This window comes from Anomaloglossus baeobatrachus, chromosome 4 (assembly GCF_048569485.1).
Source record: "Anomaloglossus baeobatrachus isolate aAnoBae1 chromosome 4, aAnoBae1.hap1, whole genome shotgun sequence".
In the NCBI taxonomy this organism is placed as follows: domain Eukaryota; kingdom Metazoa; phylum Chordata; class Amphibia; order Anura; family Aromobatidae; genus Anomaloglossus; species Anomaloglossus baeobatrachus.
In genome coordinates this window covers 675,367,888-675,393,590 of record NC_134356.1, presented here as the reverse complement: position 1 = coordinate 675,393,590, position 25,703 = coordinate 675,367,888, and the positions used below count along the sequence as shown (strand labels likewise).

Here is a 25,703-nt window from a genome sequence, read left to right as displayed (position 1 = left end):
TGAGTGATGACGTCTTTCCACAAAAGGTTTTAATTACCGTACTCCTTTATTTCAGCAGATAGGAAGAACCAAAGAAATGGTACAGTGGAAGTATCTGAGGACAGCCCACCCACAAGGACTTAGTAGATCAGATAAAGTTTAGTAATCCGTGTCAGGCAGCTGCTGCAAAAGCCAACAGAACCACAGCATGCATCAAATAGATATACAAGATTAAGAATATAGTTTTATTTCTCTTCAAATCATTAGGCAGGTTGTATAAGCAAAGTTTTGTCGAAGCCAAATACCGGGATGTATACCGTATAAAGCATGACATATCAAAAAGAGAAAAAAAATGCAGTCTCAAAAATGCGATGAAAATGCATATGTAAAATATCACAAGTAACCTATTTTAGAAATTTCGTGCAGCAATTTTACAGAAAATCAGCAACATCAAAAACTCACCAAACACTCGTCCTGGGAAGTTGCCTCTAAAAGTTTTGATATATTGAAGAATAAGTCAATGATTCCTTAAAGAATCGACCTAATCCTGATATTTCCACTTTAATGTGTGGAATATTCTCTTTTCTTACCATAGGAAGTGCAGAAATTCTTACTGTCCGGCTGGGTTCACACAACCATATTTTTTTTTTTTGATGGGTAGCACTTGAAAATATGGTGGTCTGCAAGAGCACTCAATTTGATTATTTTTTTTTATCACTGTAACTCACTATTAATTAGTTTTCTTCACAATAAACTCTGTCTACAATTTATCCTAAATACATCAGCCAGGTTCATCTTTTGGTCCTGTCACTAAACAGATGCCTCCATGCTGTACCAGCTTTTGCACTGGTTGTCTATTCATTATACAATACAACACAAACTTAAGGCTGCTTTACACACTACGATTTATCTGCCGATATGTCGTCGGGGTCACGGTTTTCGTGATGCACCTCCGTCATCGTTAGCGATGTCGTTGCGTGTGACACCTACGTGCGACTCCGAACTATCGCAAATAGGGTAAAAATCGTTGATCATTGACACGTCGTTCAGTTTCAAAATATTATTCGTCGTTTGGAATGCAGCAGACATATTGCTACGTTTGACACCCTGCCAACGACGAACAACATCCACACGACCGCCTTGGTCAAACAATATATTGCTGAACGATGTAGCGTCGTTTGTGAGATGGGTACGTGTGACCGCTACAAAATGACCTATGAGCGATCTCGGCAAATCGTAAAAACAACGATCTGGGCGTGTCACATCACTAACGAGATCACTAGCGATATCATTGTGTGTAAGGCAGTCTTTATTCTCAAAGTTCTCCACAGTGCTGCAGTGCCCTACATCTATTCCTCCTCGCTATCCACCACCTTTCCCATTCTCTCCACAGTACTTAACTACCCTACATTATCTCCTTCATCTGTCTACCACCCTACTTGTTCTTTCCACAATTCTGCATGGCTTAAATCTATTCCATTTTTACCTGTCTACCACCTTACCTTGACTATCCATTTTGCTAAATATCCAAGACTAGCATGTTCCATAAACTGAACTTCCCCCTCAAATCTTCAATACTTTTCTCGTGCTGCACCTAATTACCTAACTAAACACTAATTAGTTTATGTCTATTACCAAATAAGGTCTACACTTTAATTCAGTAGATCCATTTTGATCCATATAGATGTGATCAATCCATACATTGCGCTGTAAACCGCTGTCCTGCAGTGTTGATCAATAATTCAATTTATAAAGTTATAGACGTCTCCAAAACATTAGCGGAATCCTAGTGCAGCCATGTTAGTATTCTGTGGCTACTGAGCTTTAGCCCTGATAACCGTATTCTATGTGCTGACATCCCTGGCTCCTCTTTTTTTTTTATCATCATTATGCACACATGTGTTTCGCTAGGCTGCCTAGTCAAGAGAAGTCTGCGCTAGGCCAGTTAGCCAAGGGGTGTCTGTGCTAGGCTGCCTAGTCAAGAGCAGTCTGCGCTAGGCCAGTTAGCCAAGGGGTGTCTGTGCTAGGCCAGCTAGTCAAGAGCAGTCTGCGCTAGGCCAGTTAGCCAAGGGGTGTCTGTGCTAGGCCGGCTAGTCAAGAGCAGTCTGCGCTAGGCCAGTTAGCCAAGGGGTGTCTGCGCTAGGCCGGCTAGTCAAGAGCAGTCTACGCTAGGCTGGCTAGTCAAGAGGAGTCTGCGCTAGGCCAGCTAGTCAAGAGGAGTCTGCGCTAGGCCGGCTAGTCAAGAGGAGTCTACGCTAGGCCGGATAGTCAAGAGGAGTAAGAGAAGTCAACTCAGCAACCAACGAATACTGATATGGCTACTGGAAAAGGACCCTTCAAATTCATTATTCTCATCTCTAGTAGAAATATAACCCCAGAAACTATATTTGGTGTAGACCGGTGGTGGCTCGGACAGTTTCGGTCACTATTCAGATTATCCATGATTTTCCTCCTTCAGCTCCGTCACTGACAAGACTATATCTGGTTCAGTTCCTCCAATCAACATCAAGCCTGATGAGAGCTTCTCTGGTAAGGTTGTAGGCCACAATATGCTTAGGTTATGTTTACATGAAATTAAATCCTTTGAACCCCTTTATGACGGAGCTAATTTTGACCTTATTGACCACTACAAATTTTAGATATCTGACCAGTGTCACTTTATCAGGTAAAGCTGTGCAACGCTTCAACAGATCAGTTATTCTAAGAATGTTTTTCTTGTTTTTTTTTGTGACGTATTGTTCTTTGTTAGTGGTAAATGAGTGATTGCGCGCGTGCGGTGGGATTATGAACCACACAATGGGGTGTAACCAAGCATCAGACTGACCTTGTAATGGGGTGTAACCAACCACGCACCAGACTGGGTATGTGCAGACTAAGAGCAAACATAAATACCTGGTGTACATGTCCTGCCACTCTTACCTTGTGTATGAAAAGTAGAGGGAATAGCGCTATTAGTGCTTCTATTTTCAATAGGCTACTCCTAGATAATGGAGAGCGCTATTGGATAGCTCTACACGTTCTCTTTCATTAGCGGTAACATAGCGCTATCCGTCCTCTTTCATTTTAAGTAGTGCTATCAGATAGTGCTAGCCCGACATAGTGTTGCCTCAGAAATGTTGCCTCAGTGTTGCCTCAATATTGCCTGAGTGTTCCCTCAATGTTGCTTCAGTGTTGCCTCACAATGTTGCCTCACTGTTGTGTGAATGTTGCGTCATTGTTGGCTCACAGTGTTGTCTCACACAGTGTCTTTGTCAGGGGACATCTTTGTCGTTAATACTGTTTGGGTAGAGTTATCCAATAGCACTATCCATGAAGAAAGTGAACGCGTAGACCTATCCCATAGCTCTATTCCTAAAGGAAATGAACGGGTAGAGCTATCCAAAAGCACTACTTTTTCGACACGTGTTCTCGTCTTTGTGAAATTTGTGTCTGTCTGTGCATTGCGTGTTGCTCGCTGTCGTGCAGAATTAGATGTTCTATGTGATTCAGTTACTAAATTTGTTTTCCTTTGCGCTGGCCGCCCTCTGTCGGGCTGCATCAGCAGTTCTTCGACAATTTTGTTTGTTTTCTGTTCCATTAAAACGCAGGTTACGCATCCGTATGCGATTTGCTTCTCTACGTGCAGCAGCGTGATCAATTTGATCCATCATTGCAATGTTGCCTCAGTGTTGCCTCACAATGTTGCCTCCCAGTGTTTGCTCGGCAACATATTGCCTCACACTGTTGTCTCAGTGTTGCCTCTATTGCCTCACAATGTTGCCTCACAATGTTGCCTCACAATGTTGCCTCACAATGTTGCCTCGGCAACATGTTGCCTCACACTGTTGCCTCAGTGTTCCCTCAATATTGCCTCACACTGTTGCCTCAGTGTTGCCTCACAGTGTTGCCTTGGCAACATATTGCCTCACACTGTTGCCTCAGTGTTGCCTCAATATTGCCTCACACTGTTGCCTCAGTGTTGCCTCAATATTGCCTCACACTGTTGTCTCAGTATTGCCTCACACTGTTGCTTTAGTGTTTCCTCACAATGTTGCCTCACAGTGTTACCTCACACTGTTGTCTCAGTGTTCCCTCAATATTGCCTCACACTGTTACCTTAGTGTTACCTTAGTGTTGCCTCAGTGCTGCCTTAGTGTTGCCTCAGTGTTGCCTCAATATTGCCTCAGTGTTGCATCAGTGTTGCCTCACAATGTTGCCTCACAGTGCTGCCTCAGCAACATAGGGTAGTGGATGGTTGCCTCGGCACCATAGGACGGTGGATGACTCATTACGCACAGACACACGGACACGTCCAAATTAGGTATATTGATTTAGGGCGATTTTTTTTATTTTTATTTGTAAAAAAAAAAAACCATGGAACATTTTCCAAACATTTGGCAACTTTCAAACATTGAATTTTTATGTCCTTAAACTAAACAGTTATGTCACACAAGATAGTTAGTAAATACCATTCCCAAATGTATACTTTACATCAGAGCAATCTTTGAAACAATTTTTTTGTTAGGAAATTAGACGGGTTCAAAGTATATCAGCAATTTCTCACTTTTCCAATGAAATTTTCAAAAGCATTTTTTTAGAGACTGTATCACATTTGAAAGGACATTGAGAGGCCTAGGTGACAGAAAATACCCCAAAGTGACCCCATTCTAAAAAAAACACCCCTCACAGTGCCCAAAACCACATCTATGAAGTGTATTAATCCTTCAGGTGCGTCACAGGAATTAATGCAAAGTGGAATGAATTTCTTTTTTACATTTTACTTAAAAATGTAAAAATGTTGCTTTAGCCCCAATTTCTTTACTTTTACAAAAAATAGCAGGACAAAATTTACCCCAAAATTTGTTACCCAGTTTCTCTTGAGCGCGCTGATACCCCACATGTGGTCATAAACCTCTGGACAAATGGCAGGGTTCAGAAGGTAAGAAAAATATTTTGAAAAACAAATTTGGCTGAAATAGATTGTGGGCACCAAGTTGCATTTGCCAGTCCCCTAAGGTTCCTAAACAGCAGAAAACCCCCACATGTGACCCCATTTTGGAAACTAGACTGCTCACGAATATTTTCCAGGGGTATAGTGAGCATTTTGAACCTACAGAAACTTCACAGAATTTGATAACATTAGGTCGTCATATTGAAAATTTCCATTTTTTTCATAAATGTGTTGCTTTAGCGCCAAATTTCTCACTTTTACAAAACTCTACAACAAAAAGTGGACACCACAGGTTGCGCAACTTGGTGTTTGGAACGTAGATTATGTTTGAATAGATTCTGGGCTCCATTAGCAGAGCCCCTGAGGTGCCAGATCACCAGAAACCCCATAAGTGATCCCATATTGGAAACATCACTGCGAAAGGAATTTAATCTAGGGGTGTAGTGAGTTGTCATGAGTGGACCCATGGAAGTTCGGGTTCGGCCAGGCTTTAAATAAAAGTTCGGTTCAGGGCCTGGACTTGACCCAAACTTGACCACGGACAATCAACCCCATATAAGTCAATGGAGACCCAAACTTGTGTGCTGTAAAATGTTCGTAGTAAGGGTTAGGGGGCTGCAAAAGGAAGCAAAATGGAGGCAGGTTCCCTGCAAAAAAATGTGGATAGGGAATAGATAAAAAACAAGTTGTATGGTTCTGCCTATTTTTGATAAAAACAATGCAGGTAAAGCAGCAGCTGTGGACTGTAACCCTCAGCTGTCAGCTTTTGCTTGATTGGTTCTCAAAAATACAGGGGATCTCATGCCTTTTTTAAATTACTAAAATAAATAACTCAAAAATATTGCATGGGGTCCCCCCTATTTTTCATAAGCAGCCAAGGTAAAGCAGACAGCTGAGGCTGGTATTATCAGGCTGGGAAGGCCCATGTTTATTTGTCCTTATCCAGCCTAAAAGTACCAGCCCATAGCCATCCTAGAAGTGGCACACCAATTAAATGCGCCAATTCTGGTGCTTTACCCAGCTCATCCCAGTTGCTCTGGTGCAGTGGCAATTGGAGTAATGGTTCAGGGGGTTGATGCCAGCTGTGAATTGACAGCTGACATCAAGCACAGGGGATAATAATGGAAAGATGTCTGAGATCCCCCCATTGCTAACCCAATAAATATAGAGTTTAAAAAAAAAACAAAAAAAACACAGGGTTTGGAAAAAAAATATTTGAATAAAATCTCCCCCACATACCCTCGTTCACCAATTTATTAATAAAAAAAAATCTTCAACGTTCTGACATCATCCAATTGGGGAATAAACACTTCCCCACACCTCTCATTCACCAATTTATTAGTGAAAAATAATTCCTGGAAGTTTAGATGTAATCTAAAGAGTAATGTCCCACAACATCCATTAATCCTATGGAGCTACATTCTGATAACTATGGCCCTTCCCACCCCATAATATCAGCCCAAAGCTGTCTTCTTTACCTTGGCTGTCTATCAAAAATAGGGAGGAATGCACATCCATTTTTTTTTTATTAGTTTTTATGTTAATAATAATTTTGTCTTGGGATCCCCTCTATTTTTGATAACCAGAAGACAAGCAACTTCTGCATGCAATTAAGCTTGTTGATTGGCTGAGCTGTAGCCTTTCCAGAAACTTTATTGAGGTATGAACAGCACCAGAACACCGAACGTGGACTTTTTAAGTCCGTATTCGAGTTTGACACCAGGTGTCTTCTACGAACTCCGAACTTTACCGTTCGGGTTTGCTCATCTTTAGTAGTGAGTATTTAGAACCCATTGGTGCCTCCCAGAACTTTATAACATTGGAATATGGAATTATAACATTTAAGTGGTAAAAATATAATTTTTGTCATTAGCTCCAAATTTGTCATCTACACAAGGCTTAAAAGGTGATGATAACCCCACAATATATAGCACAATTTCTCCCGAATGTGGTGATGCCCTCTGTCATCAGACACTACTGTTTGGCCACATGGCAGGGATGAGCAAGAAGGAGCGCTATTTGGTTTTTGGAATACAGATTTTGCTAGAATAGTTTGCGGTAGACATTTGCAGAGCCCCCGAGGTGCCAGTAGAGCAGAAACACCCCAAAAGTGACCCCATTGTGGAAATTGCACCACTCAAGTAATTTACCTTGGACTGCAGTTACTGTTTTGTAGCATCCACACCATACTGTTTCTGGACAATTACAAATATTCCAGTTTAGTGCCCACGTATATTGTAGCGCCCCATATATTGTGCCCCCATGTGACGTGCACACGGGGTCTCTGGCCCACTCGTCACTGGGCTGGTTTGGGATGTCACAGCGGCCTGACCCGGTTCCGTGACCCCATCAGTGTCTATAAAAGATGAGAGGTATTGGGGATGTTGGGAGTAGTTGTCTCGTGATGCCACCTCTGGTATGTGGCTATAATGGGAGCCGCCGCTGCGGAGTGTCTCTCTCTTCTGGGGCGGATGTAACGCAGCTCGGGTGTTGCAGCTCTCCACAGGTAGAGCTTGGCCCCAGGGAAGATGATAGGAGTTGTAGTCTATGTTGGTGCGCATGGCTGGTGGCGCAGGAAGAAAGAGAGTGACACAGAGATTGCAGGCAAAGTTCTTTTACTCACTGTAATTTCATCACCCTTGGAGTGTCGGTTTCCACCGTGATGGGCTCCAGTTGATCCTGGATAGTTTGAAAGTCACCGCCGCTGTTGTGGACTGTGAGCCCTTCCTTTCTGCGCTGTGTAAGATGAGTCCCTGTGACCTGTAGTCTTTCAGAAACTCCTGTCCTGGGATTAGTTCCCTTCCCGTATAGCAGGCAGCTCGAGTCTGTTATTGGGCTGGATCGTGGTCACAACTCCTGGCTCTATCTACTGCTGTGCCCCGGGCACTTGAGGTGGGCAAGGAAACTTGGAATCTCCTGCCTGGCGGATTTGTTAGCGGGACAGAAAGTTCCCCCCAACCTAGGGCTCTGCACCCTGTCTGCACCGGTCCTGAGGGAATTAAAGAGCTCTCCCCGCAGTGACTGTGTAACTCCTGCGTCTCACATCTTCCCTGTCTCAGATTGCTCTCCCTCAGTGTGTGTGTGTGTGTGTGTGTGTGTAACCTTACTCCCCACTGTGTAGCTCCACCCCCCAGGTGCTGACCAGTGAGTGGAAAGTCCCGTTTCCATGACGGCCACCTCTAGCCCAGTCCCAGTGGGTGGCTACAAAGCTGTATGTTGTATGCAATGAGATAAACACCGGTGAATAACCTCCTCCTTACCCGGAATTTATACTGCACCTTAAGTGAGGTGCAGTATCCTATGGCGACTGAAGCCTCAGGGGTGCCACACATGTATTGTAGCGCCCCCATACATTGTGCCTCCATACATTGTGCCCCAATGTATTGTAGCATCCCGTACATTGCGCCCACATGTATTGTAGCTCCCCCATGTATTGTAGCACCTCAATGTATTGTAGTGCCCCGTACATTGTGCCATCATGTATTGTAGTGCCCCCTGTGTTGTAGTCCCCCATACATTGTTCCCCCATGTATTGTAGTGCCCCCGTACAATGTGCCCCCATACATTGTGCCCAGCTTGTCCTTCTGGAGACACGCACCCTGTAAATTGTTAGGTGCGCTCTCTCCACTACAATAATGCCACACACATGGCTGCTTACTGCGGTTTAGGCACAGAGGGCTTGAAAGGGACGGGGCATTTAGATTTGGGGGCACAGTTTTAACTGGATTTTATTTGGGGGGTGGGAGCCTTATCACTTTTCCAGAGTCTTTATTCTACAAGTAATATAGGAGCCCCCAATATATTCAGTGACAAATGACGAAGCTGAGTGGGAGCTGTTTTTGTGGGGGTAAGTTAGGGGTTTTATTGGTAACATTTTGGGGTACAGAACATTTGTTGTTGGCCTTCAGTATAAGATTGGGTGGGATCACATTCTTGTGTTCTGTGCTGAGCATTTCAGGATTTCCATGTAAATCCCCCAAAAATGTGATTCACAAACCCCCCCCGAAGAAACCACTCACTCTAAAGAGGCAGATGGAGACACTTTGGACTCTGATGGCTGTTTCGCTCATGTTGATCTTTTCAGGCGTGCACAGAGGTGCGGTCATCCACATTTGTGCACTAAAATGTCACCTACAATGATGGGACACCACAGAAAACAGTCTGAGCCCAGAGTGTCTCCATTTGCCTCATTATAGTGAGTGGTTCCAGTGGGGTTTTCTCTGAATCGTGGCTTTTGGGATTTACACAGATACCCCGATGTAAGTGCTCAGCGGAGCACGCAATATAAATGTTGGCCAAGCTATATTCTAATTTTTGGGAAGTAGAATGAAGAAACAGACAGCAGTACAGGAATAGTTCTTAATTTTTATTTTTGCACGGTTCACCATGCAGTATTAGTGATAAGACGAATTTATTCTGATCCTACCCACACTAGGCTCTCTACGTACAATGTACATAGACAGTGAGCTGCTAATCACAGCTGAGGGTGTACCGAACTACCTTACCTTTAGCTGACTTAGTCCGGCAATCATAATCTTCTGAGGCTAAAACAAACATTTCAGGAAAACAATAAAACACAGTGTGATGAGAGACACTCAAATGATATTCCTGTGTTAACCCCTACAACAGCGATACCCAACCTATAGCTTGGAAGCCATATGTGACTCATGGGCCTATGAAATGTAGCTCGCAGCTGTCTGCTAGCTGGTCTAACAAACAATGATGAAGAGCAGGTCTCCAAATGGTGACTTTTGTGAGTAGCTTCACATAGAAGAGCAGCTTTGAATGGAGGTTGGAACCCTTGGATATTGGTATACTGCTTCAGTGTGATTTCCGTGGAGAAGCTTTGGCTGTCATTAATGTAATGGTGGCTCTGGGTGGCTCTACTGTGAGGGGTGGGAGCTGGATGTGCCTCGCAACCCTCTCTTAGGGCTGAAAGGGTCTCTCAAGGTCATAAATTTTTGGGACCACTGCCCTACAGGATAGTTTCTTCAGATTACACAGCAAAAACCTGCTGACAGATTATCTTTAATCATTTTCTTAACACATCCAAGATCTCTGCTTCATGCCAGGGACTTAAGCGGCGTTACACGCTACGATATATCTAACGATATGTCGTCGGGGTCACGTCGATAGTGACGCACATCCGGCATCGTTTGACATATCTTAGCGTGTGACAGCTACGAGCGACTGTGAACGAGCAAAAATACTCACCTTATCGTTGCTCGTTGACATGTCGTTCATTTTCAAAATATTGATCTATTTCTTGGATGCAGGTTGTTCGTCGTTCCCGAGGCTGCACACATCGCTCCGTGTGACACCCCGGGAACGGCGAACACAGCTTACCTGCGTCCCGCCGGCAACGAGGAAGGAAGGAGGTGGGCGGGATGTTACGTCCCGCTCATCTCCGCCCCTCCGCTTCTATTGGGCAGCCGCTGTGTGACGTCGCTGTGACGCCAAACGTCCCTCCTCCTTCAGGAAGTGGATGTTCGCCGCCCACAGCGAGGTCATTCGGGAGGTAAGTACGTGTGACAAGGGGTTACCGACTTTGTGCGCCACGGGCAACAAATTGCCCGTGACGCACAAACGATGGGTGCAGGTGCGATCGCACATGCATACATATCCATGGGACTCTCAAGACAAAGGTGGCTCATGGGGATAGAGCATACTTGTTGCCGCAATCCTGATGGGAATCTACCCAGGGGACCATACGGCTAGAACATTTTCCAAGTTGTCTGACCGTATTCCATCTATACGGTCCTATCACATTATCTTATCAAGCCTATCCCACACTGCCTAAATCGACAAATGAAAGGTTTTCCATTTAGAGGCAAGGGGAATTTTCGCCGCCATAGTAATGTAGCAAAGAAGACGGAATGATTTGTTGGCTAGTCCCACTGACTTATCTCCTAATAAAAGGGTGGACGGGCCCAGATGTAGTTTGCTTCTCAAGGTATTATGGATTAGCTGCTTAACAATGTTCCAGAAGGCTTGAGCTCTTGGGCAGTTCGGTTTAGCTCGGCCTTTCTCCAGGTCTATCTCTTGAATGTGAGAAAGGTGGATGAAGGTCACAGTAGTGGACAGTGAAATTATCAGGGTGTACTCTCTGTATAGGAATTTGGATGGTCCACAGAGAACCTAACATCTGTGTGATGTGTGTCACACCCAGAATGGTTTTATAGGTTTATTATGTCGGCAATATTTTTATCGGTTATGTTTTTTAACTGGAATATGTGTTCCATGGAAAGTTTCCATTTGTGGTTTGTATTATTATGAATGATAAGCATGGTCCTCTGGGACGTAAGGAAAAATATTATGGTTTCTGCTAAATTTTATGGCCTTGTAGTGTCATGGGGTCCTTCTCCCATATCACACAATCAACAGAGCGAGAGATGAGTGACAATCCAAAGAACGTTTATTCCAAGCAAATCAGAGAACATAAGATAATCCACCACACAGAAGGTAAAATAGTCCAGAAACACAACTATAGTCCAGTAAGTGATAAGTGTTCAGGTCTCTCTGAGGAGCCGCAGCTTCTGCCCTAGAGGATGACTCTTCCTGCTTCTCTTTAAGTTCTCCGACTGACTAAATCTCCAGGTAAAACAGAGAGTTTAGGTGGATCCCAGGCTCCCTCCCCCAGATTTAGTGACAAAAGGCAGACAGGGGATGATTAAACCTGCAAACAAAACAATGTACACACAAGGAATACAGAATGGACAGAACAGCACACGTAAAATACAAACCTACACAAAATTATACACAAACTCCCCATATTCCACCATCACAGTAGTATTGAGGTGCACGAATGCAGGATAGGCTCCTTCTGTTGGCACCACAGAATGATGTAAAAAGTGGAGCGTGTTTTTATCTCCCTGCAGAAAGTTTAGGCATGTCTTTGTTTACCTACAGCTGGAGATGGGGGAAAAAAAGGCGCAAATAGGGTTTTACCTGGTATGATACTTGATAATGCAGAAAAAAGGTACACTCACCTGGTTTGGTTGTGCCAGTCACAACCCCTTATGCACGTGTGTGAGTGTCCTCGCGGTTCAGCAGCGGCCCCGTGGATAACGTGGGTTAGTATAGATCACAGAGGAAAACGGGTTATTGCCGCGCTAAAAACCACTGATTCCGGTATATTTAAAAATGTCTTTTTTATTTCACAATCCTACGCGTTTCAGAGACATTACCCGTCTCCTTCTTCAGGAAAAAGAAATCAACTTTAGTGACAAAAGGCAGACAGGGGGTGATTAAACCTGCAAACAGACCACTGTACACACAAGGAATACAGAATGGACAGAACAGCACACGTAAAATGCAAACCTACACAAAATTATACATAAACCTCCCATATTCCACCATCACAGTAGTATTGAGGTGCACGAATGCAGGATAGGCTCCTTCTGTTGGTGTGACGCCCTGGGCAAGCCAGGGGTCACAGGTCATGACACCACCACACCCTACACCCCAGATAGGTACACCAAAGCTAACCAAAAATCCTTGTTGCCTTCCTCCAGGGACTGATGTCCACACCAGGGGGTGGGCCAGGCGGTTGGCTCCACCCACCGAGGAGTTCACAGCCCTGGAGGCGGGAAAACCAGGCAGATCAGTTTAGGGAGAGTGAGAGTTAAGAGGAAAGTGGTAGAGGAGCAAGAGAGAGGACTTAAGGTGGAAGAGAAAGTGACAGTTGAAAGCCTGAAGTTGGTCCGGGTGTGTGCCCCGGACTTAGACAGCAAGGTCAGCAGACGGCGGTGACCGTCTGCAGGAGAGGCTGCTTGGAGGTTGCCGAAAGGACCGTGGACGGGTGGTGGCCCGGCGGTACCAGAGCGGTATACGAAGAGAAGCCAGCACCATTGGCAGGGGCCTTTCGGATCCCGGCAAGGTTAGGAGTCGCCGTGAATTTGCCAAATCCGTCAGTGAAGGGGACCTCTGGGTCTCCCAACAACCAAGTCCCGATTGAAGGCAACAGTCCAACCGTTAGAGAGAGACACCGCCACCGCCAAGGCACCAGTTTCTCCGGCCCAGCGCCTGCGGGCAAAGAGGGGCTCCTCCGGCACATATCCAAGCCGGGGAGCGGGTTACCGGTGGGAACCCATCGCTACCAACATAGACTTAGGTGCAGGAAAAGGGACCGTCACCGTCAACTACTGGGGAAAAGCAACAGCAGCCGTCCGTGGGAACCATCTTTCCAGCCGTGTGTTTTACCGAGAACTGTGTCCCCGTCTCAGGCTGAGTGAGTACCACAGTGCCGTGAGGCACAGCGCTGCCCCTGCGTCCCTGCACCCCACCAAGCCCTGCACCGGCCCCGCCATCCCTCATCACCCACCTCATCACTGGGCCCCGGGACAACTACCCCCTACCCACGGAGGGGAGAACCAACAACTTTGCTGCTCCCTGTCACCGCTCCCGGGATCCCCATACAGAGCAGCGGTGGTGTCCACACAATCACCACAACCGTGGGTGGCGTCACGGACAATAAACAATCCCCAAAACCAATCCCCTTTTCACTCATGGGTGAGGAGCGCCGCTCGAGTCCCCGGGATCCGGCCCATCGCTCAAGCCACCGAGCAGCAACAGGCCGCAGCAGCAGCGGCGGCCGGACCCGAGCAGTGGGAGAGCGCAGCGCCCCCTCCTCCGCCCGCGACATTGGCACCACAGAATGATGTAAAAAGTAGAGCATGTTTTTATCTCTCTGCAGAAAGTTGAGGTGTGTCTTTGTTTACTTACAAGAAGTGGAGGTTTCTTTGTCTCTCCACTGAAAGTGGGGTGTGTTTATCCACGGGAAGTGGGGCAGGTCTTTATCTCTTTGCAGGAATTTGAAGTGTGTGTCTTTTCTCTCTACAAGTAGTGGTGAATTTTTAACTCTCTAGAGGAGTTGGAATCATGTCTTAGAGCAGACCTGGGCAAGGGGCGGCCCGCGGGCCACATCCGGCCTGCCTACTATCTGTGACCGGCTCGCCCGTCTTCAGCCGGTACAGTGGAGCCGGGCTGCAGCTCCGCACAGTGCAGGCAGCGGAACGCAGGAATCTCTCCTCTGTTCCCTGCAGCACTTTCTCTGTGACACACGCGCGCGCTCTGATGTTGTCAGTACTGCGCGGCATGTGTCATTTCAAAAGTTCCCGCCGGCAGGAGAAGAAGCAGCACAGCGGGGACCTTCACGGAGAGAAGCAGCGGCGGGGGCCCCTCGGAGAACAGCATCGGCGCAGCCAGGGCCCGTACAAGAGAAGGAGCAGCTCAGAGGGGGGCCTGTACGGAGGTGCCTGAGGACGGGGACAATAAGAATGGAGAGGTAAGTAGTGACTACTAATCTGAGGAGGGGACAATGGGGGCGGGGGGGACTGGTGACTAATACTGGGGGTGTAGTGGTGTAGTTTTACAGGTGTAGTATATGGTGTTGTGTATATAGAGAGGTAGTATATAGTGGTGTAATACATGGGGTGTAGTGATGTAGCTTTATTACAGGTGTAGTATATAGTGGTGTAGTAAATGGGGCTGTAGTGATGTAGTATATTACAGATGTAGTACATGAGGGGTGTAGTATATTACAGGTGTATTATATGGGGATGTAGTATATGGGGATGTAGTATATTACAGGTGTAGTATATGGGGATGTAGTATATTACAGGAGTAGTATATGGGAATGTAATATATTACAGGAGTAGTATATGGGGATGTAGTATATTACAGGAGTAGTATATGGGGATGTAGTATATTACAGGAGTAGTATATGGGGATGTAGTATATTACAGGAGTAGTATATGGGGATGTAGTATATTACAGGAGTAGTATATGGGGATGTAGTATATTACAGGTTTAAATGGGGGTGTAGTGATGTAGTATATTATAAGTACGGTATATTATATGGGGATGTAGTATATTACAGGTGTATATAAGGGTGTAGTGATTTAGTTTATTACAGGTGTAGTATATAGGGGTGTAGTGATGTACTATATTACAGGTGTAATATATGGAGGGGGTGTAGTGATGTAGTTTATTGGGTAGAACTGAGGTAATTATATTAGTCTGGCCCTCTAAAACCATCCCAATTTCTCATGCGGCCCCATGGGAAAATTAATTGCCCACCCCTGCTCTAGAGGCACTGGAGTTGTGTCTTTGGCTCAATATTAGGGAAAAGTAGTTGAAGCACCTCTAGCTCTGACAGAATGCCAATAAAAAGAAACCCACCATTCAAAAAACATGGATGGCAGGGTACAGAAAATGAGAATCAGGATAGTTTTCAATACACTAGATTGATATGTGCACTAAAAGCAGCCCTTGGCTTGGTGACCAGATTGTGATGGTCAGCGGATGGTCAGCATCCTTCATATACTACCAGGTCAGCGGATATCTATGGCGCTGATCACATCAGGTGGTTCAGATGTGAAAGGGGTTAGGTATGCTGAAACCACTGAGATTGCTCCACATCCAAATGGATTGCCCACCTGATAACTTCAGCGGGGGGGGGGGGGGGGGCACATGAAACCTGCATAGCCTATTGAAAGCATGTCTCTTTTTTGTAATTTACCTGTTATTTAAGATTCATTTATCTTAAATAACAGGTAAATAACAAAAAGAGTAATGTTGAATTTTAGGAAATTTTCTGGACCTGGCATATTCATCGAATTTGTGATTAAATGTGTGCAAAAGAGTGCAGTCAGAATGCCACGTTTTGCAGAAAAGGCTCACATGACCCCAGGAGTGGCTTCATGGGATTTCCCATAATGCCTTGCAGCTATTGTGTTGCCCAGGGATATGGGGTACTTGGTCCCGGGCGGTGTATAACTGGGGAATGTCACTGGGGTGGCCGTTGCCCAGTTCTGTGCCTTTTTGTAATGGGGGTGTATTTACAGGGGATTAGATTATTGTTCATACATCACGCCACTTGCGGTGTTGCGGCTATACGAATGGAGCCGCCGCTGCAAAATGTACTACTGGGGCTGGTGTTAATTGCAGCCTGGATGGTAGCCCTCCACAAGCCGGGCCAGGCCCCAGAGGATGGGTGATGTGATGGGCGTCGGAAGAAGGTAGTCCACACAAAGGTATAGTGCAACTGGTCTTTACTCACTGCTTGTTAGTGGTAACTGGTTGCCCGAGGCCGGCTGGTTTCACCTCCAGGTCCCCTTCGTCCCAGTGCCAGTGTAGTAATCTGGTACCTTCTTCCCCTGCACCCGTCTCTGGTTAATGGGTCTCAGTGGCGTAGAGCAACTGGGGGTCCCCGTCCGGTGGTTTGTCCACTTCTGTCTGCCTGATGGTAGCGTGACTACTGTAGGGTTGGAGTCTCTGGTCCTGTCCCCGGATCTCCCTTTGCTACTGAGTCTCGGATTCTTTTAGGCTAAGTAAGGTCCTTGATGGTCCTCTCGCTGTGCAGGTGTTAACAGGCCGACTTGAGCTTCTGCCTGTCCTAGGGTCCTGTACCCCATCGGTGTGTAGTTCCGGGAGTACTCCACTACCCTCCTGGGCACCAGGTTACTGTCACCCCGTGCCAGTGCCTCTCCTCTTGTCCACCTTCACTCCTCGACTCTCTCAGACTATCTGACTCTCTGTCCTCAGTCTGCCCCTCCCACCTGGTCAACTAGTGGACTGGACTGGCTCCACCTCTAGGCGGCATCCATTGGTCCGACCATAGCTCTGTACCATTGTATGGGGGATTGTTGTGGAAAACTAGGATTACCTAGAGTTTTTTGTGTGTTACCGCCACTGGTCTTCCAGGGCCCTAGGGGGTAGGCCCTGCATCCTGGTGAGGATGCAGAACCTTATAGCACCCTGATGGCTTCAGGGGCGCTACACTATCACATCACATGGTATAGCACAGCCAATCGGGAAGGGACTATCATACCTTATGTAAAAGCCGAGGTAGGGAATGCAGCAGATATTTTGTGAATCTGGATAGTGAGAGGACATCAGAGCTCACATCTCAGCAATAGAGAGAGGGAGCAGAATCTTTAAGAAAAAGATTAGAGATGGCATTTGTTGCCGAACTCACCGATATTAATGGTTTTGGGTGACAGTCTAAGGTCTATGAGAGGCCTGATCAATTGATTGTCAGGGAAGTTAAGGATCAGGCTTGTCCAATTTTTGACTGTTGATCCATTTGTTCTCCCACAGACAAACTTCCTCATAGAGTGGCATTTGGCTTAATAAGTGTTCGTGTTTAAAGGAGAGCAAGCGGACTTTAGCTTCAGAGTACCAAAAAAAAAGCACCAGAGGCAAGGAGGTGCAGGAGTTGCGATCACACCTGGCCCTTAAAGAGGACCAACCACCAGGATTTTCATAGATAAGCTAAAGCCAGTGCTATACTGGCGCTAGGATACTAATTCTAAACATACCTTTAGTTGTGAGATCGGATATATACTTTCTGAAATACCCCTGCAGCAGACAGGGGTGGGAATAACTAACAAAACCTTATCCACCTATTAGATATTCTGTAGCTGCTATCAATCAAATAACAGTGCATTTCACAAACTTTACTTGCCTATATTTCAGAAACTATACATCCGATCTTACAACTAAAGGTATGTATAGAATCAGCATGATAGCACCAGTATAGCACTGGCTTTAGTTTATACATGAAAATCCTGGTGGATGGTCCTCTTTAAGCTTGGGGATCCTGTAAGATCCCTTTGGCCCCAAATGAAAAGCCTTATTTTATTAAGGATCTATGTTAGATGCGGTCTCTGTTGGAGATTTTTCCATTGGGGCCCTCAAACTTTAAGTTATGCCATTGACCAGAGAGGTACACATAGTGGACGGAAATGGTGGTGTGAGTTGTTAACTAGTGTCTGGAGGTTTTAGCCTGCAGTGATGGGGCAGTTTGATGGTTGCGCTGTCAGGCATTATGGTGTGAGTTAGTGCTCATAGGATAGGGATAGGTCCACACCCCCCATGTATCTCACGTGGGGGACAGACACTAACGAGACATTCAGGAGGAGCTATGTCCATGAGTTCTCCTCCCTTGGCGGTATTACACTTACATTTAGGGTTATCAGAACCAGGCCTCATTATTCAATGTGACAGTATCTTTTCATACTCATTCGACTCTGTCTTTAGCTGTATTTACATCTACATACCTATGATCTGTCTCATTATACCTATTGTCCATGCATTCATAAAGCCAAACACACTCCCTACCGTATGCTAATATTGATTGCCACCAGCCTCTCCATTGCTTGTTCCTCTGCTGGTGGTGACATGCTTTGTTTTCGGTTTATATACTATGCAAGTTATGTCAAAGTTGACCCAAGTCCTTTATACGTGTGGGTTCACAAATTCTTGAAATCCTATTTTCTTTTGATTGTACATATCAATTATTATCTTTGAATCTATGCGTGTGGTGACATCGGTCGAAAGTTCTTGGTTTTCCATGTGTTGGTCGCTCAAATATAAGATGTTCGGTGTCTACTTGAAATTATTAATGAGGTGCCGTGGGATGGATTTGGGTCACTGTGACCCACGGCTTGGCATTAATGTTTATTCTGTTTACACTGCCTTACAATAGTTAGTAACAACAAAGGCCACACTCATACTGGGAGCTGTGACAAGAAGAGAACCATGCCTTTCAGAACAAAGAAGTGAAACCTACGCCATACGGTAGAAACTAAATACACAACACCGGGAAATAACTTCAAATTTACATAATCTACACTATGTAATGGTTCAGCCACAGTCCACATTATTCCCTGGGGTCCATCATGTCAGGAGGGCCTCTGTTACACCGGTCTGTGTAGACCTTGCCTCATCTTTTAACCTTGTTCATTCCATTGTCTTGTAGATCTCATCTCCAAACTTCCCACCTGTAGACCTGGAGTATACTCCTCCCAACCATCGGGATTCTATTATGAAGACTATTGGACATCCTTAGTGTGCAAGGGACATCATTTTCCTCAACCTTCGGCTGCCCTTGACTGTCTTAAGGGGAAAGACATCCACATGTTTGGGGACTCAACTCTGCGACAGTGGTTTGAGTATCTGGAGAAGTTCATACCTAGTAAGACTGTATTTAATTTTTTTTATTTAACATCCCATTAGTTCTTCTATGGATAGGACATGACTATATGATAGGTTTGATTCCAAGTTCCATGACTTCCACCAATAAGCAAAACGAAGTGGTAGGTGGTAGCCACGCTCCGTGGAGAAATATCCGACACAGTGATGTCCATAGGAGTGTGACTGTGCCTGGTGCTGCAGCTACATGTGGATGTCGCTTCTCAAGATCCAAGACTCTGAAGGGAACAACTTAAACTACTTTTGAGAACTTGTCTTTTATTCGCCTCCCGCCAGGACATTTTCCTGTTTACATAGCTTTTAGGGATCACCTTATTAGTGGAGAAGGACACTGATAAAACAATAGATGATGAGGAAAAGTGTGTGAACGGCTGCGCTGCACAGGAAAAGAACTGTAATCTGCTTACTCCATGTTTCCTGAAACAGACTGAAAAAAATAATTTAGAAGTGCAACAAGACCAAAAACAAAAAAATGAACTCCGAAAATGTAGAATTTGTTAGATTAAAGGGAACCTGTCATCAGAAATGTGGCTTTCAACCTAAATGTTTCCCCCTCTGCAGCTCCTGGGCTGCATTCTAGTAAGGTTTCTATACTTTTTGTGCCCCCTTTTAAACCAAAATAAATACTTTATAAAACTGTACCTTTCGGTTTGAAAATCTTGTAAATTCTCCATGGGGGCGGGCCGTCTGGCGTCCGTTGCTGTATCTTACGCCGTCCCCCATGCTCCAAATCATCCCTCAGGACGCCACCCACTGCGCCTGAGGTCCCGTGCACGCCAGGACACCTGGTGACGTGGTCGCAGGCACGAGAGTATGGGCGGCGCTGTGATTGCATCGCAAGTGCCCGCCCATACTCTCGTGGGCGCGCTCTCCCCTCTGTACGTCGCTCAGATCCTCCGCTTCTCCTGTAGTGGCCTGCTCCGCTCCTCCCATCTATTTCCTGCTGCAGGGTACGATGGGAAGGAGGTGACGTCGGGCCGGCGCAGAACGCTGGAGGCAGTGGGCAAAGGGCGGGCACGAGAGTATGGGCGGGCACTTGCGATGCAATCACAGCGCCGCCCATACTCTCATGCCTGCGACCACGTCACCAGGTGTCCCGGCGTGCACGGGACCTCGGGCGCAGTGGGCGGCGTTCTGAGGGATGATTTGGAGCATGGGGGACAGCGTAAGATACAGCAACGGACGCCACACGGCCCGCCCCCATGGATAATTTACAAGATTTTCAAACTAAAAGGTACAGTTTTATAAAGTATTTATTTTGGTTTAAAAGAGGGCACAAAAAGTATAGAAACCTTACTAGAATGCAGCCCAGGAGCTGCAGAGGGGGAAACATTTAGGTTGAAAGCCAAATTTCTGATGACAGGTTCCCTTTAAATATTAAAAATGAGAAATAGTCCCATAATAAACAACACTCCTTAGAAACAACTATGTGGTAATATATATAAGGGCAAGGGAGGCTGACTCTAGTGGGCCCTACTCTTACCGCAGCCTTGCCGCAAAGGTCAGCACCTTAGTCATACACAAATGGCGCCCCCACCGGACGACTGACCCTCAGAGCCCTGTAGAACCCTAAATGCAGGAGAAAGGGACAATAAGCAATACAATTACCACATAACAGAAATTATGCACCAAACACAGGAAAGGTAAGTACTGTGAATAACCAAAAAACACAGGATATTGAGCAAATAGCAGAATGTATGAATGACATGGAGTCAATTTTAGATATCTATGTCATAAAGGTGGACCATTGTTTTTAAACTCAAGTCATCTTTGGACAACCCATTTATATCATTATAATGCAATGAATAGAGCAGAGTAGAAGCAATAGGATCTTGTTACGCAAGGCGGGTTCATGCAATGGTAATGGATCCTCTAAACCCTATGGCCTGGTTGGACACATGGATGCCAGTCCAGCAGCCAGATGTAGCTTATATAACAGCAAGGTAAAATACAAAAATAATAGCGTAATAAATTAATGAAAATCACAGACAGATTTAAAGAACATAATGGACTAAAGGCCTGAACAGCAGGAGCACATTGCAGCATATCCGAAGACCTTGGATGGATGGCGAAGTAGCAGAAGAGCACAGAAGCATATGAGGAATACAGACAACTGTAAGAAGGATTGCAAGAGGCTGCCGGAAGGCAGCTAGTAGAGTTACTGATGATCTCAGACAGGTAACCGCATGACTGAAGACCACTGGCAGACAGGTAAAAGGATGACTGGAGATCGAAGGCAGAAGGGTAACAGGGTGACTGTAGATCGAAGGCAGACGAGTAACAGGGTAACTGGAGATCGAAGGCAGACTGGTAACAGGGTGACTGGAGATCGAAGGCAGACGAGTAACAGGGTGACTAGTGATAGGAGGTAGACTGGTAACAGGCTGACTGGAGATTGAAGGCAGATGGGTAACAGAATAACTGGAGGCAGCTGGCAGGCAGACGGGTAACAGGATGCCTGGAGATCAGTGGAAGATGGGTAACTGGATGACTGGAGATCGAAGGCAAATGGGTAACAGGATGACTGGAGGCAGCTGGCAGGCAGGTAACAGGATGACTGGAGATCGAAGGCAAATGGGTAACTGGATGACTAGAGGCAGCTGGCAGGTAGATAACAGGATGACTGGAGACCACTGGCAGGCAGGGAACAGGATGACTGGAGACCGCTGGCAGGCAGGTAGAGTTACTGATCACAGGCAGAAGGCAGATGACTCCAAGGAGTAATACAGAAATCTGGCAAACTTGGAAGCCACACCAAACCAAAGTGGACTTAAGACAGAAGGTCCAAGGACCCAGAAGCCAAGATGCAGCATAATAAACTAACTCCAGCCCAGTTCCTCAGAACTCACTCAAACAGGGTTAACCTTCATCAATATCAGGGCCCATGGTTGAGTCCAAGAAGCCCATAAAGAGGTCAAGGCAGTTCAGCAAATTGAAAAATGCCATGCTACTTGAAAGGCCTGATATGACCAGGGACAGATCTATTGTTGCTGGGGAAGTCAATCAGTTTTAATAGACATTAGGTTGTTGGATGCTGTGGATCATTGATTTCCACTAACAAGCTTCATAGAAAAACAAGGAATATATGTAAATAACTTGAAGTTTTTTTCATGACTTAGATGAACATGGGCTAAGTACATTTTATTTTTTTCTGTAGGTCTCAACAGGATAGACCTTCATGTCAATTACAAGTCAGGACCTCTGATAGCTGTAGATGCCACTGCTGGTCTGGTCATGCGATGGCGAACTCATGGATTACCTATAAGGACCTCCAAGTCCATGATGTCCGACATACACTATGAAGCGGCTGACTTGGCTGGGATCGGTGGAGGGCCCCACACCGTGATCGTTATCACCCTATGGGCTCACTTTACCACGTACCCTGTGATAGTTTACCTAGAAAGGCTGGAGAGAGTCCGGCAGGCAATCACATCTCTCCTTTTTCGAAGCCCGGAGACGACGGTGATCATCAAATCGGCCAATACTGGTTATAAGTCGATATACGGCAGTGACTGGTTGTCTCTTCAGCTGGACATTTTACTGAGGGCGGCCTTCAAGGGAATGGGGGTGATAATCCTGGATGTGTGGGACATGACATCCTGCCACTATCTTCCCGACAATATCCATCCAGGACCCCCGGTCATCAAGAATGAGGTGGACCTTATGTTGTCTTATATATGTCCACAGAAATGAAGAAGGGACATTATATTTTACTGATTGCTGCTGTTGATATAAAAATGTGCAATATAATTTATATCCTGATACATGTAATTGGTAGAGTTTATTTATTTTAACAAATTCTGTGTCATGGGTTTTTTTTTTTAGAATTTTTTTAACTTTATTTTTTACTGATTAAAATTAGAAAAAAATCTACTGGCTTACATCTCATTATATTCCCTATTGGCAAGGAATGTATATATATAGAAATGTGCCCCTGAGGTCCTTTTAATGAACCCGACGCAATCAATAAGGGGGTTCTTACTTCAGCCTCTCCCCTTGAATCCCACAATTAAAGAAGATCAGATGTTCTACCAGTGTAGATGAGAGGAACGAGGCAATGGCCTGATTGGTGATTTACCACTTACATCGAGTAATTGTACTTTTTTATGCATCTTTTTATACGGTTTTAGATTTTTATGATATTTATTTTTTGCTAGATTTATATCTTTATAATTGCAAATTTATCGAGAGCCACACACCTCTCCAATTATTGGTGGTGCGGTTTTAACAATACATCTTCATACAGGCGGAAGCAAAGTAAACCTATTTCTTAGGTTCACATATATTTCCAATCCTGCTTTACTATAAAGTTATTCTCACCCCCCGAGATGGGGATAACTGTTCTTAGGTCTGGGGGCTTGAGTGCGAAAATAGTCGAGCGCAGCTGCACACCCGGTTATCATAGCGTCCATAGAAATAAATGACAAACCCTCACCTGCTGTAGGTGCTCCAACATTCATATCTTCCGGGAATGGAGTCGTATCACCACTTTCTGGGGTATAGTGGGGAGTTGGGAGAGGGTCTTTTCTCCATTCACCTTTCTCTAGACCCCCTAAATTATTTCTTGAATATTTCCCTCTGCGGGATTGGAAAAAGTCAGCTAAAACAACCCCCTCCATCTAATCTAGTTCTATATTGGTGCTAAAAGGGAACCTGTCACCGGATTTGGTGACTATAACCTGCAGCCAGCACCACTGATCCCTTATATACAGCATTCTAGAATGCTGTATATAAGTGAACAGGCCGCGCTGTATAGTGTAAAGAACACTTTTACAATACTCCTCTAGGGGGCGATCCGGTCCGATGGGTGTCTTGCTCTCCTGTCCGGCTCCTCCTCTCTCTCTAGTGTGGTGCCTCCTCTCTGCTACGATATCAGTCCTTCTTCTACCCAGCCCAGTGTGGATGGCATGTTTATGTCTGGTTTGGGCCCGGACCCCGAACCCCATATAAGACTATGGAGACCCAAACTTTACTGCTATATAATGGTGCTAGTAAGGATTAATGGGCTGCAAAAGGAAGCAAAATGGTCATTAAAGCAAAAAAAATACTTATCTAGTTTCTGCGAGGCTGTCACACTGTTTCCGGGTCCGCTCATTAAACCTTATGAATATTCAATGTTTTCCTCTCTGTGACAGCATCTGTGATTGATTGCAGTTAGACTGCGCCCCAACCCTCTGTGCCAGCATTTGATTGGTTGCCGTCACACTAGCTTTCTTAGTTTCTGAAGTGGAGTGTAAAAATAAATACATAATTGGAAAAAATTATGTGCTATCCTCTGTACTTTGATGCCCAGCACAGATAAAGCAGACAGCTGGAGGCTGCAGCCCCCACTGTGTGCTTGATCTTAGCTGTGTATCAAAATACAAGGGACCCCACACATTATTTTTTTTTATTAAAAAAAAGACAACATGGGGTCCGTCCTAACTTTGATACCCAGCCTAGATAAAGCAGTCAGCTTGGAGCTGATATTCTCAAAACTGGGGAGGCCCATGGTAATTGGGCCTTCCACAGCCTAAAAAGAGAAGCACATAGGAGACCCACAAGGGGTGCATCCATTAGATGCACCAATCCTGATACTTACAAGGCTCATCCCATCTACCCTGGAGCAGTGGCAGTCGGGCTAATATAATGGGTTAATGATAGCTGTAACTTATCAAAATATCACAGTTGCCACAAAGCTGTGGAATAGTAATGGATAGGTGGTCTAAACACAGAAAAAAAATTCTTTATTTAAAAAAACCCTCTTTATACAAAACACCCCTGCAGGTCCGACGTAATCCACACCATGATGTTCTGCAATGATCCCTGCTCTGTTGCATCCTGAGGTCGCAGTATGCAGTCACATTAGGCAACCTGACCGAACACTGTGGCCTGTGGGACATACTGACTGAGTCACAGCTATGAGAGCGGTGACATCAGAGACTTCACCTGAGGTCACAGCTGCCAGTTCCCACGGTACCCCAGCTGTGACCGCAGGTGAACTCTTCTGAGATAAAGCCAGTCAACCCAGTCAAACCCAGGGGCGCACAGCGCACTCTTTGGCTATGTGCGCACTAGAAAAGTGATTTTTCTCAAGAAAATTTCTTGAGAAACTTCTGGGAGTTGAAGCTTACCGCACCTGCGGTAAAAAACCGCACCAAACGCATGCGTTTTTCTCGCGGTTTTACCGCAGGTAAGGTTAGTCCCTGTGTTTTTTTTATGCTGTAACTGCAATAAATAATATAGATAATAGATAGATAATCGATAGAGAGACAGATAATGGATAGAGGGAAAGATGAATAGATAGAGAGAGAGATAGATGAGAAAGACCTATAAAATGTCCCACCTCCCTGCATCTTCTAAGCTGGCACCCTTTAGTGACTTTCATGTGGCACTAAAGGGTGCCTAGCCTTGTATTTAGCCATAAAATAAATAAATAATTTAAAAAAAAACGACGTGAGGTCCCCCCATCTTTTGTAGCCAGCTAGGGTAAAGCAGACGGCTGCAGCCTGCAAACCACAGCTGGCAGCTTTACCTTGGCTGGTAATCCAAAACAGAAGGCACCCCACGCTGTTATTTTACATTAAATGAATAATTTAAAACAAAAAACGTGGGGTCCCCCCCAAATTGGATCACCAGCCAAGGTAAAGCGGACAGCTGTGGTCTGGTGTTCTCAGACTAGGGAGGTCCACTGTTATTGGACACTCCCCAGCCTAAAAATAGCAGGCCGCAGCCGCCCCAGAAGTGGCGCATCCATTAGACATGCCAATCCTGGCGCTTTGCCCCAACTCATCCCATTGCCCTGGTGCGTTGGCAA

At 45.5% G+C, this 25,703-nt stretch overlaps 1 protein-coding gene across 1 annotated transcript in view; it reads left to right on the top strand.

Moving 5' to 3' along the window:
• The window catches only part of LOC142302108 (NXPE family member 3-like), a 99,812-nt gene extending 77,099 nt beyond the window's left edge, over positions 1-22,713 (top strand). The window contains exons 4-6 of the mRNA XM_075343195.1: positions 2,438-2,508; positions 18,675-18,890; positions 22,065-22,713. Coding sequence (XP_075199310.1) covers positions 2,438-2,508; positions 18,675-18,890; positions 22,065-22,600 — 823 coding nt within the window. The 3' untranslated portion in view covers positions 22,601-22,713. The remainder of the gene's footprint in view (positions 1-2,437; positions 2,509-18,674; positions 18,891-22,064) is intronic.
• Positions 22,714-25,703: the final 2,990 nt, after the last annotated feature.